Genomic DNA, 12,675 nt, shown 5'->3' with positions numbered 1-12,675 from the left:
ACAAAGATTTCATACGCTATACATTTTTGTGTACGTTTTTGTGAAAATGTTTTTAAGTAGCTGATTTTCGTCAAAGGTCACATTGTTTACAGTGAATAGAATGTTGAAAGTCATGGGAGCTTTCAACAATGGGAGCTTTAGAATGTTGAAGAAATCCCATGAAAGTGGTGTTTTTAGGAGGTCAAATAGTTAGATATTTAAAAAAGTATAAATGTGTATAAAAGTATTAAACAATTTTATCAATGTCAATGAATTACTGCTGCCTATAACCATACATAATCATGCTGATAGAGGAGAATCCGTTTAGTTATCAATCCATCAATACTCAAGGTTATCTGTTTTCCTTATTGAACCAAAATGCCTTCCTAATGCACTGGAAGCCCAGGTTGCCTAATCTCGAGCCGAAAGGCCAACAAGCAACAGGATGGAAATGGGGACTAAAGGAAATGTCATTGGAAATGTCAAGTCACGGGCCTCGTGTGGTCTGGGAGAACACCATTCACTCTGATACGGCTGAACTCTCAGAGGCAAGCCACTCGATGCTGCAGTCGAGTGCTAAGCTAGCTCTTTGGCAGCGGTCTGAGCATGAAAGCGGGGCCTCTCTGGAGCCCACTGCTCTGAGCATCATAACAGACTAATGGTAGAGTGGTTGTGTGGCATTTAGAGAAGAAGAGGCAGGCTCAGGAGAGGTGACGGAAACAGACTTTTACTACAGTCAAGTTGGCCTCTCAATGACAGTTAACATAGGGCTGATCTGAAGGAGGCCCGGAGCATCATAGCTGAGCGGCTGGAGGGGATGGAAACTCACCTCTGTGCCCTGAAACATCATCAACGGATAACTGGCTTTTCTAACCTAAGATTTGTTGCTACTTGCTACTTTGCCATGCTAATGACTGTGATAAATGGTAAAATCCAATAAAATAATTACAATCTTCTTTGTCCAACGCATTTTTGTAAAAAATTGATACTAGTGTGTGATAAGGACACCCAGAGATATACAGGGGCCAGATAAAAGAGATATATGGGGAGATGTGATGGTAAGAAGAGTACATGTATAATGAGTCAGCATTAAAGTTGTGATTTTCATATAATTCTATCATTCTGGAAAAAAGTTCAGTATAATTATCCAAGTTTGAAAAATGAGTGTCATAGGTAAGTTGATAAAGCTTTATTTGAAAATGGCTGGTTCCTCTCCTCAGTCTCAAGTCTTAAATGGGATGGATTATTGGAGGGATTTGTGATGTCTGAGAGAGACAAGAGATCCCTGAGAGAGGAGAAACAGAGACCGAAAAGAGAGGAAGAGAGAGTGAGTCCTTCCTTACCTCGTTAAACTCTGGGTTGAGGGTCTTCTTCTTCACAGCAGTCTTGTGCTTTGACTTTTTGTTCTCATCAGGCTTCAGGTACCTGCAGACAAGACATAAAGCAGTAACCTTTACTGACAGCAAAGGTCTCTGCAGTCTACGGTTGTTTGCTGTGGATTCTTGGGCGTGCTGTACACTATAATAGACAGGCAGTCAAGAGATTCAATCCAGGGACACGGAACGTTGAAACGCCTTGCTTCTCTGAGCTCTAAGTAGTCCAGCAGGAATGACTGACTTAAATATAGCGATATCATATTGGACATAACATTTCCAATATTAAAAGGAATGAGAAAAGGAATTTATGAAAAAGAATGAGACAGAAAATATGTCTAATTAATTCAGCCTGATCAAACTGAATGTTATACCAATTCTACCACCAGAGGTGGCTGTGGCATCATATTTAACCTGATGGTGGGCAGCATACTGACGCCAGCACTAAGCAAGCTGTCGCTACAGTGACTGACTGACAGTCTATGGGTTGAGAGGTTGATTACCATATTGTATTAACATTCAATAGCGTGGAGCTGGTGGCTCTAGACTAGGATTGCGTCCCAAATGGCAACCCACATTCCCTATAGTGCACTACTTCATGAAAGCACTATATAGGGAATATGGTGCCATTTGGGACGCACACTAGGTCCAATTGAAATCTCTGATCTCCAAAAACGCATTTGAAATGTTTGCAATGCTCCCGAATAGAAGATGCAAATTAATGGAAAAATTACAAATACTTCCCACAGCAGCGGTTCTTTTTGTGCTGTGCATGCTGACAATGCACAATGACAGAGTCTGGAGAGCAACAGTCACGGTTAGAGTCTGGAGAGCAACAGTCATGGTTAGAGTCTGGAGAGCAACAGTCATGGTTAGAGTCTGGAGAGCAACAGTCATGGTTAGAGTCTGGAGAGCAACAGTCATGGTTAGAGTCTGGAGAGCAACAGTCACGGTTAGAGTCTGGAGAGCAACAGTCATGGTTAGAGTCTGGAGAGCAACAGTCACGGTTAGAGTCTGGAGAGCAACAGTCACGGTTAGAGTCTGGAGAGCAACAGTCACGGTTAGAGTCTGGAGAGCAACAGTCACGATTAAAGTCTGGAGAGCAACAGTCACGGTTAGAGTCTGGAGAGCAACAGTCACGGTTAGAGTCTGGAGAGCAACAGTCACGGTTAGAGTCTGGAGAGCAACAGTCACGGTTAGAGTCTGGAGAGCAACAGTCACGGTTAGAGTCTGGAGAGCAACATTCACGGTTAGAGTCTGGATAGCAACAGTCACGGTTAGAGTCTGGAGAGCAACAGTCACGGTTAGAGTCTGGAGAGCAACAGTCACGGTTAGAGTCTGGAGAGCAACAGTCACGGTTAGAGTCTAGAGAGCAACATTCACGGTTAGAGTCTGGAGAGCAACAGTCACGGTTAGAGTCTGGAGAGCAACAGTCACGGTTAGAGTCTGGAGAGCAACAGTCACGGTTAGAGTCTGGAGAGCAACAGTCACGGTTAGAGTCTGGAGAGCAACAGTCACGGTTAGAGTCTGGAGAGCAACAGTCACGGTTAGAGTCTGGAGAGCAACAGTCACGGTTAGAGTCTGGAGAGCAACAGTCACGGTTAGAGTCTGGAGAGCAACAGTCACGATTAGAGTCTGGAGAGCAACAGTCACGGTTAGAGTCTGGAGAGCAACAGTCACGGTTAGAGTCTGGAGAGCAACAGTCACGGTTAGAGTCTGGAGAGCAACAGTCACGGTTAGAGTCTGGAGAGCAACAGTCAGGATTAGAGTCTGGAGAGCAACAGTCACGGTTAGAGTCTGGAGAGTAACAGTCACTGTTAGAGTCTGGAGAGCAACAGTCACGGTTAGAGTCTAGAGAGCAACATTCACGGTTAGAGTCTGGAGAGCAACAGTCACGGTTAGAGTCTGGAGAGCAACAGTCACGGTTAGAGTCTGGAGAGCAACAGTCACGATTAAAGTCTGGAGAGCAACAGTCACGGTTAGAGTCTGGAGAGCAACAGTCACGGTTAGAGTCTGGAGAGCAACAGTCACGGTTAGAGTCTGGAGAGCAACAGTCACGGTTAGAGTCTGGAGAGCAACAGTCACGGTTAGAGTCTAGAGAGCAACATTCACGGTTAGAGTCTGGAGAGCAACAGTCACGGTTAGAGTCTGGAGAGCAACAGTCACGGTTAGAGTCTGGAGAGCAACAGTCACGGTTAGAGTCTGGAGAGCAACAGTCACGGTTAGAGTCTGGAGAGCAACAGTCACGGTTAGAGTCTGGAGAGCAACAATCACGGTTAGAGTCTGGAGAGCAACAGTCACGGTTAGAGTCTGGAGAGCAACAGTCACGATTAGAGTCTGGAGAGCAACAGTCACGGTTAGAGTCTGGAGAGCAACAGTCACGGTTAGAGTCTGGAGAGCAACAGTCACGATTAGAGTCTGGAGAGCAACAGTCACGATTAGAGTCTGGAGAGCAACAGTCACTGTTAGAGTCTGGAGAGCAACAGTCACGGTTAGAGTCTGGAGAGCAACAGTCACGGTTAGAGTCTGGAGAGCAACAGTCACGGTTAGAGTCTGGAGAGCAACAGTCACGGTTAGAGTCTAGAGAGCAACAGTCACGGTTAGAGTCTGGAGAGCAACAGTCACGGTTAGAGTCTGGAGAGCAACAGTCACGGTTAGAGTCTGGAGAGCAACAGTCACGGTTAGAGTCTGGAGAGCAACAGTCACGGTTAGAGTCTGGAGAGCAACAGTCACGGTTAGAGTCTGGAGAGCAACAGTCACGGTTAGAGTCTAGAGAGCAACATTCACGGTTAGAGTCTAGAGAGCAACAGTCACGGTTAGAGTCTGGAGAGCAACAGTCACGGTTAGAGTCTAGAGAGCAACATTCACGGTTAGAGTCTGGAGAGCAACAGTCACGGTTAGAGTCTGGAGAGCAACAGTCACGGTTAGAGTCTGGAGAGCAACAGTCACGGTTAGAGTCTGGAGAGCAACAGTCACGGTTAGAGTCTGGAGAGCAACAGTCACGGTTAGAGTCTGGAGAGCAACAGTCACGGCTAGAGTCTGGAGAGCAACAGTCACGGTTAGAGTCTGGAGAGCAACAGTCACGGTTAGAGTCTGGAGAGCAACAGTCACGGTTAGAGTCTGGAGAGCAACAGTCACGGTTAGAGTCTGGAGAGCAACAGTCACGGTTAGAGTCTGGAGAGCAACAGTCACGGTTAGAGTCTGGAGAGCAACAGTCACGGTTAGAGTCTGGAGAGCAACAGTCACGATTAGAGTCTGGAGAGCAACAGTCACGGTTAGAGTCTGGAGAGTAACAGTCACTGTTAGAGTCTGGAGAGCAACAGTCACGGTTAGAGTCTGGAGAGCAACAGTCACGGTTAGAGTCTGGAGAGCAACAGTCACGGTTAGAGTCTGGAGAGCAACAGTCACGGTTAGAGTCTAGAGAGCAACATTCACGGTTAGAGTCTGGAGAGCAACAGTCACGGTTAGAGTCTGGAGAGCAACAGTCACGGTTAGAGTCTGGAGAGCAACAGTCACGATTAAAGTCTGGAGAGCAACAGTCACGGTTAGAGTCTGGAGAGCAACAGTCACGGTTAGAGTCTGGAGAGCAACAGTCACGGTTAGAGTCTGGAGAGCAACAGTCACGGTTAGAGTCTGGAGAGCAACAGTCACGGTTAGAGTCTAGAGAGCAACATTCACGGTTAGAGTCTGGAGAGCAACAGTCACGGTTAGAGTCTGGAGAGCAACAGTCACGGTTAGAGTCTGGAGAGCAACAGTCACGGTTAGAGTCTGGAGAGCAACAGTCACGGTTAGAGTCTGGAGATCAACAGTCACGGTTAGAGTCTGGAGAGCAACAGTCACGGTTAGAGTCTGGAGAGCAACAGTCACGGTTAGAGTCTGGAGAGCAACAGTCACGATTAGAGTCTGGAGAGCAACAGTCACGGTTAGAGTCTGGAGAGCAACAGTCACGGTTAGAGTCTGGAGAGCAACAGTCACGGTTAGAGTCTGGAGAGCAACAGTCACGGTTAGAGTCTGGAGAGCAACAGTCACGATTAGAGTCTGGAGAGCAACAGTCACGGTTAGAGTCTGGAGAGTAACAGTCACTGTTAGAGTCTGGAGGGCAACAGTCACGGTTAGAGTCTGGAGAGCAACAGTCACGGTTAGAGTCTGGAGAGCAACAGTCACGGTTAGAGTCTGGAGAGCAACAGTCACGGTTAGAGTCTGGAGAGCAACAGTCACGGTTAGAGTCTAGAGAGCAACATTCACGGTTAGAGTCTGGAGAGCAACAGTCACGGTTAGAGTCTGGAGAGCAACAGTCACGGTTAGAGTCTGGAGAGCAACAGTCACGGTTAGAGTCTGGAGAGCAACAGTCACGATTAAAGTCTGGAGAGCAACAGTCACGGTTAGAGTCTGGAGAGCAACAGTCACAGTTAGAGTCTGGAGAGCAACAGTCACGGATAGAGTCTGGAGAGCAACATTCACGGTTAGAGTCTGGAAAGCAACAGTCACGGTTAGAGTCTGGAGAGCAACAGTCACGGTTAGAGTCTGGAGAGCAACAGTCACGGTTAGAGTCTGGAGAGCAACAGTCACGGTTAGAGTCTGGAGAGCAACAGTCACGGTTAGAGTCTGGAGTGCAACAGTCACGGTTAGAGTCTGGAGAGCAACAGTCACGGTTAGAGTCTGGAGAGCAACAGTCACAGTTAGAGTCTGGAGAGCAACAGTCACGGTTAGAGTCTGGAGAGCAACAGTCACGGTTAGAGTCTGGAGAGCAACAGTCACGGTTAGAGTCTGGAGAGCAACAGTCACGGTTAGAGTCTGGAGAGCAACAGTCACGGTTAGAGTCTGGAGAGCAACAGTCACGGTTAGAGTCTAGAGAGCAACATTCACGGTTAGAGTCTAGAGAGCAACATTCACGGTTAGAGTCTGGAGAGCAACAGTCACGGTTAGAGTCTGGAGAGCAACAGTCACGGTTAGAGTCTGGAGAGCAACAGTCACGATTAAAGTCTGGAGAGCAACAGTCACGGTTAGAGTCTGGAGAGCAACAGTCACGGTTAGAGTCTGGAGAGCAACAGTCACGGTTAGAGTCTGGAGAGCAACAGTCACGGTTAGAGTCTGGAGAGCAACATTCACGGTTAGAGTCTGGAGAGCAACAGTCACGGTTAGAGTCTGGAGAGCAACAGTCACGGTTAGAGTCTGGAGAGCAACAGTCACGGTTAGAGTCTGGAGAGCAACAGTCACGGTTAGAGTCTGGAGAGCAACAGTTACGGTTAGAGTCTGGAGAGCAACAGTCACGGTTAGAGTCTGGAGAGCAACAGTCACGGTTAGAGTCTGGAGAGCAACAGTCACGGTTAGAGTCTGGAGAGCAACAGTCACGGTTAGAGTCTGGAGAGCAACAGTCACGGTTAGAGTCTGGAGAGCAACAGTCACGGTTAGAGTCTGGAGAGCAACAGTCACGGTTAGAGTCTGGAGAGCAACAGTCACGGTTAGAGTCTGGAGAGCAACAGTCACGGTTAGAGTCTGGAGAGCAACAGTCACGATTAGAGTCTGGAGAGCAACAGTCACGATTAGAGTCTGGAGAGCAACAGTCACTGTTAGAGTCTGGAGAGCAACAGTCACGGTTAGAGTCTGGAGAGCAACAGTCACGGTTAGAGTCTGGAGAGCAACAGTCACGGTTAGAGTCTGGAGAGCAACAGTCACGGTTAGAGTCTAGAGAGCAACAGTCACGGTTAGAGTCTGGAGAGCAACAGTCACGGTTAGAGTCTGGAGAGCAACAGTCACGGTTAGAGTCTGGAGAGCAACAGTCACGGTTAGAGTCTGGAGAGCAACAGTCACGGTTAGAGTCTGGAGAGCAACAGTCACGGTTAGAGTCTGGAGAGCAACAGTCACGGTTAGAGTCTGGAGAGCAACAGTCACGGTTAGAGTCTGGAGAGCAACAGTCACGGTTAGAGTCTGGAGATCAACAGTCACGGTTAGAGTCTGGAGAGCAACAGTCACGGTTAGAGTCTGGAGAGCAACAGTCACGGTTAGAGTCTGGAGAGCAACAGTCACGATTAGAGTCTGGAGAGCAACAGTCACGGTTAGAGTCTGGAGAGCAACAGTCACGGTTAGAGTCTGGAGAGCAACAGTCACGGTTAGAGTCTGGAGAGCAACAGTCACGGTTAGAGTCTGGAGAGCAACAGTCACGATTAGAGTCTGGAGAGCAACAGTCACGGTTAGAGTCTGGAGAGTAACAGTCACTGTTAGAGTCTGGAGGGCAACAGTCACGGTTAGAGTCTGGAGAGCAACAGTCACGGTTAGAGTCTGGAGAGCAACAGTCACGGTTAGAGTCTGGAGAGCAACAGTCACGGTTAGAGTCTGGAGAGCAACAGTCACGGTTAGAGTCTAGAGAGCAACATTCACGGTTAGAGTCTGGAGAGCAACAGTCACGGTTAGAGTCTGGAGAGCAACAGTCACGGTTAGAGTCTGGAGAGCAACAGTCACGGTTAGAGTCTGGAGAGCAACAGTCACGATTAAAGTCTGGAGAGCAACAGTCACGGTTAGAGTCTGGAGAGCAACAGTCACAGTTAGAGTCTGGAGAGCAACAGTCACGGATAGAGTCTGGAGAGCAACATTCACGGTTAGAGTCTGGAAAGCAACAGTCACGGTTAGAGTCTGGAGAGCAACAGTCACGGTTAGAGTCTGGAGAGCAACAGTCACGGTTAGAGTCTGGAGAGCAACAGTCACGGTTAGAGTCTGGAGAGCAACAGTCACGGTTAGAGTCTGGAGTGCAACAGTCACGGTTAGAGTCTGGAGAGCAACAGTCACGGTTAGAGTCTGGAGAGCAACAGTCACAGTTAGAGTCTGGAGAGCAACAGTCACGGTTAGAGTCTGGAGAGCAACAGTCACGGTTAGAGTCTGGAGAGCAACAGTCACGGTTAGAGTCTGGAGAGCAACAGTCACGGTTAGAGTCTGGAGAGCAACAGTCATGGTTAGAGTCTGGAGAGCAACAGTCACGGTTAGAGTCTAGAGAGCAACATTCACGGTTAGAGTCTGGAGAGCAACAGTCACGATTAAAGTCTGGAGAGCAACAGTCACGGTTAGAGTCTGGAGAGCAACAGTCACGGTTAGAGTCTGGAGAGCAACAGTCACGATTAAAGTCTGGAGAGCAACAGTCACGGTTAGAGTCTGGAGAGCAACAGTCACGGTTAGAGTCTGGAGAGCAACAGTCACGGTTAGAGTCTGGAGAGCAACAGTCACGGTTAGAGTCTGGAGAGCAACAGTCACGGTTAGAGTCTGGAGAGCAACATTCACGGTTAGAGTCTGGAGAGCAACAGTCACGGTTAGAGTCTGGAGAGCAACAGTCACGGTTAGAGTCTGGAGAGCAACAGTCACGGTTAGAGTCTGGAGAGCAACAGTCACGGTTAGAGTCTGGAGAGCAACAGTTACGGTTAGAGTCTGGAGAGCAACAGTCACGGTTAGAGTCTGGAGAGCAACAGTCACGGTTAGAGTCTGGAGAGCAACAGTCACGGTTAGAGTCTGGAGAGCAACAGTCACGGTTAGAGTCTGGAGAGCAACAGTCACGGTTAGAGTCTGGAGAGCAACAGTCACGGTTAGAGTCTGGAGAGCAACAGTCACGGTTAGAGTCTGGAGAGCAACAGTCACGGTTAGAGTCTGGAGAGCAACAGTCACGGTTAGAGTCTGGAGAGCAACAGTCACGATTAGAGTCTGGAGAGCAACAGTCACGATTAGAGTCTGGAGAGCAACAGTCACTGTTAGAGTCTGGAGAGCAACAGTCACGGTTAGAGTCTGGAGAGCAACAGTCACGGTTAGAGTCTGGAGAGCAACAGTCACGGTTAGAGTCTGGAGAGCAACAGTCACGGTTAGAGTCTAGAGAGCAACAGTCACGGTTAGAGTCTGGAGAGCAACAGTCACGGTTAGAGTCTGGAGAGCAACAGTCACGGTTAGAGTCTGGAGAGCAACAGTCACGGTTAGAGTCTGGAGAGCAACAGTCACGGTTAGAGTCTGGAGAGCAACAGTCACGGTTAGAGTCTGGAGAGCAACAGTCACGGTTAGAGTCTGGAGAGCAACAGTCACGGTTAGAGTCTGGAGAGCAACAGTCACGGTTAGAGTCTGGAGAGCAACAGTCACGGTTAGAGTCTGGAGAGCAACAGTCACGGTTAGAGTCTGGAGAGCAACAGTCACGGTTAGAGTCTGGAGAGCAACAGTCACGGTTAGAGTCTGGAGAGCAACAGTCACGGTTAGAGTCTGGAGAGCAACAGTCACGGTTAGAGTCTAGAGAGCAACAGTCACGGTTAGAGTCTGGAGAGCAACAGTCACGGTTAGAGTCTGGAGAGCAACAGTCACGGTTAGAGTCTGGAGAGCAACAGTCACGATTAAAGTCTGGAGAGCAACAGTCACGGTTAGAGTCTGGAGAGCAACAGTCACAGTTAGAGTCTGGAGAGCAACAGTCACGGTTAGAGTCTGGAGAGCAACAGTCACGGTTAGAGTCTGGAGAGCAACAGTCACGGTTAGAGTCTGGAGAGCAACAGTCACGATTAGAGTCTGGAGAGCAACAGTCACGGTTAGAGTCTGGAGAGTAACAGTCACTGTTAGAGTCTGGAGAGCAACAGTCACGGTTAGAGTCTGGAGAGCAACAGTCACGGTTAGAGTCTGGAGAGCAACAGTCACGGTTAGAGTCTAGAGAGCAACATTCACGGTTAGAGTCTGGAGAGCAACAGTCACGGTTAGAGTCTGGAGAGCAACAGTCACGGTTAGAGTCTGGAGAGCAACAGTCACGATTAAAGTCTGGAGAGCAACAGTCACGGTTAGAGTCTGGAGAGCAACAGTCACGGTTAGAGTCTGGAGAGCAACAGTCACGGTTAGAGTCTGGAGAGCAACAGTCACGGTTAGAGTCTGGAGAGCAACAGTCACGGTTAGAGTCTAGAGAGCAACATTCACGGTTAGAGTCTGGAGAGCAACAGTCACGGTTAGAGTCTGGAGAGCAACAGTCACGGTTAGAGTCTGGAGAGCAACAGTCACGGTTAGAGTCTGGAGAGCAACAGTCACGGTTAGAGTCTGGAGATCAACAGTCACGGTTAGAGTCTGGAGAGCAACAGTCACGGTTAGAGTCTGGAGAGCAACAGTCACGGTTAGAGTCTGGAGAGCAACAGTCACGATTAGAGTCTGGAGAGCAACAGTCACGGTTAGAGTCTGGAGAGCAACAGTCACGGTTAGAGTCTGGAGAGCAACAGTCACGGTTAGAGTCTGGAGAGCAACAGTCACGGTTAGAGTCTGGAGAGCAACAGTCACGGTTAGAGTCTGGAGATCAACAGTCACGGTTAGAGTCTGGAGAGCAACAGTCACGGTTAGAGTCTGGAGAGCAACAGTCACGGTTAGAGTCTGGAGAGCAACAGTCACGATTAGAGTCTGGAGAGCAACAGTCACGGTTAGAGTCTGGAGAGCAACAGTCACGGTTAGAGTCTGGAGAGCAACAGTCACGGTTAGAGTCTGGAGAGCAACAGTCACGGTTAGAGTCTGGAGAGCAACAGTCACGATTAGAGTCTGGAGAGCAACAGTCACGGTTAGAGTCTGGAGAGTAACAGTCACTGTTAGAGTCTGGAGGGCAACAGTCACGGTTAGAGTCTGGAGAGCAACAGTCACGGTTAGAGTCTGGAGAGCAACAGTCACGGTTAGAGTCTGGAGAGCAACAGTCACGGTTAGAGTCTGGAGAGCAACAGTCACGGTTAGAGTCTAGAGAGCAACATTCACGGTTAGAGTCTGGAGAGCAACAGTCACGGTTAGAGTCTGGAGAGCAACAGTCACGGTTAGAGTCTGGAGAGCAACAGTCACGGTTAGAGTCTGGAGAGCAACAGTCACGATTAAAGTCTGGAGAGCAACAGTCACGGTTAGAGTCTGGAGAGCAACAGTCACAGTTAGAGTCTGGAGAGCAACAGTCACGGATAGAGTCTGGAGAGCAACATTCACGGTTAGAGTCTGGAAAGCAACAGTCACGGTTAGAGTCTGGAGAGCAACAGTCACGGTTAGAGTCTGGAGAGCAACAGTCACGGTTAGAGTCTGGAGAGCAACAGTCACGGTTAGAGTCTGGAGAGCAACAGTCACGGTTAGAGTCTGGAGTGCAACAGTCACGGTTAGAGTCTGGAGAGCAACAGTCACGGTTAGAGTCTGGAGAGCAACAGTCACAGTTAGAGTCTGGAGAGCAACAGTCACGGTTAGAGTCTGGAGAGCAACAGTCACGGTTAGAGTCTGGAGAGCAACAGTCACGGTTAGAGTCTGGAGAGCAACAGTCACGGTTAGAGTCTGGAGAGCAACAGTCACGGTTAGAGTCTGGAGAGCAACAGTCACGGTTAGAGTCTAGAGAGCAACATTCACGGTTAGAGTCTAGAGAGCAACATTCACGGTTAGAGTCTGGAGAGCAACAGTCACGGTTAGAGTCTGGAGAGCAACAGTCACGGTTAGAGTCTGGAGAGCAACAGTCACGATTAAAGTCTGGAGAGCAACAGTCACGGTTAGAGTCTGGAGAGCAACAGTCACGGTTAGAGTCTGGAGAGCAACAGTCACGGTTAGAGTCTGGAGAGCAACAGTCACGGTTAGAGTCTGGAGAGCAACAGTCACGGTTAGAGTCTGGAGAGCAACATTCACGGTTAGAGTCTGGAGAGCAACAGTCACGGTTAGAGTCTGGAGAGCAACAGTCACGGTTAGAGTCTGGAGAGCAACAGTCACGGTTAGAGTCTGGAGAGCAACAGTCACGGTTAGAGTCTGGAGAGCAACAGTTACGGTTAGAGTCTGGAGAGCAACAGTCACGGTTAGAGTCTGGAGAGCAACAGTCACGGTTAGAGTCTGGAGAGCAACAGTCACGGTTAGAGTCTGGAGAGCAACAGTCACGGTTAGAGTCTGGAGAGCAACAGTCACGGTTAGAGTCTGGAGAGCAACAGTCACGGTTAGAGTCTGGAGAGCAACAGTCACGGTTAGAGTCTGGAGAGCAACAGTCACGGTTAGAGTCTGGAGAGCAACAGTCACGGTTAGAGTCTGGAGAGCAACAGTCACGATTAGAGTCTGGAGAGCAACAGTCACGATTAGAGTCTGGAGAGCAACAGTCACTGTTAGAGTCTGGAGAGCAACAGTCACGGTTAGAGTCTGGAGAGCAACAGTCACGGTTAGAGTCTGGAGAGCAACAGTCACGGTTAGAGTCTGGAGAGCAACAGTCACGGTTAGAGTCTAGAGAGCAACAGTCACGGTTAGAGTCTGGAGAGCAACAGTCACGGTTAGAGTCTGGAGAGCAACAGTCACGGTTAGAGTCTGGAGAGCAACAGTCACGGTTAGAGTCTGGAGAGCAACAGTCACGGTT

The 12,675-nt window shown here is 49.0% G+C and overlaps 1 protein-coding gene across 1 annotated transcript in view; it reads right to left on the bottom strand.

Moving 5' to 3' along the window:
• doc2b (double C2-like domains, beta) overlaps window positions 1-12,675 on the bottom strand; it is a 324,284-nt gene that overhangs the window by 6,444 nt on the left and 305,165 nt on the right. Inside the window, exon 15 of the mRNA XM_084178089.1 lies at window positions 1,323-1,404. Within this exon, the coding sequence (XP_084034215.1) occupies window positions 1,323-1,404 (82 nt within the window). The remainder of the gene's footprint in view (window positions 1-1,322; window positions 1,405-12,675) is intronic.

This window comes from Coregonus lavaretus (assembly GCF_964263955.1).
Source record: "Coregonus lavaretus genome assembly, chromosome: 15".
NCBI lineage: Eukaryota > Metazoa > Chordata > Actinopteri > Salmoniformes > Salmonidae > Coregonus > Coregonus lavaretus.
This window is presented reverse-complemented; position numbering and strand designations above follow the sequence as displayed.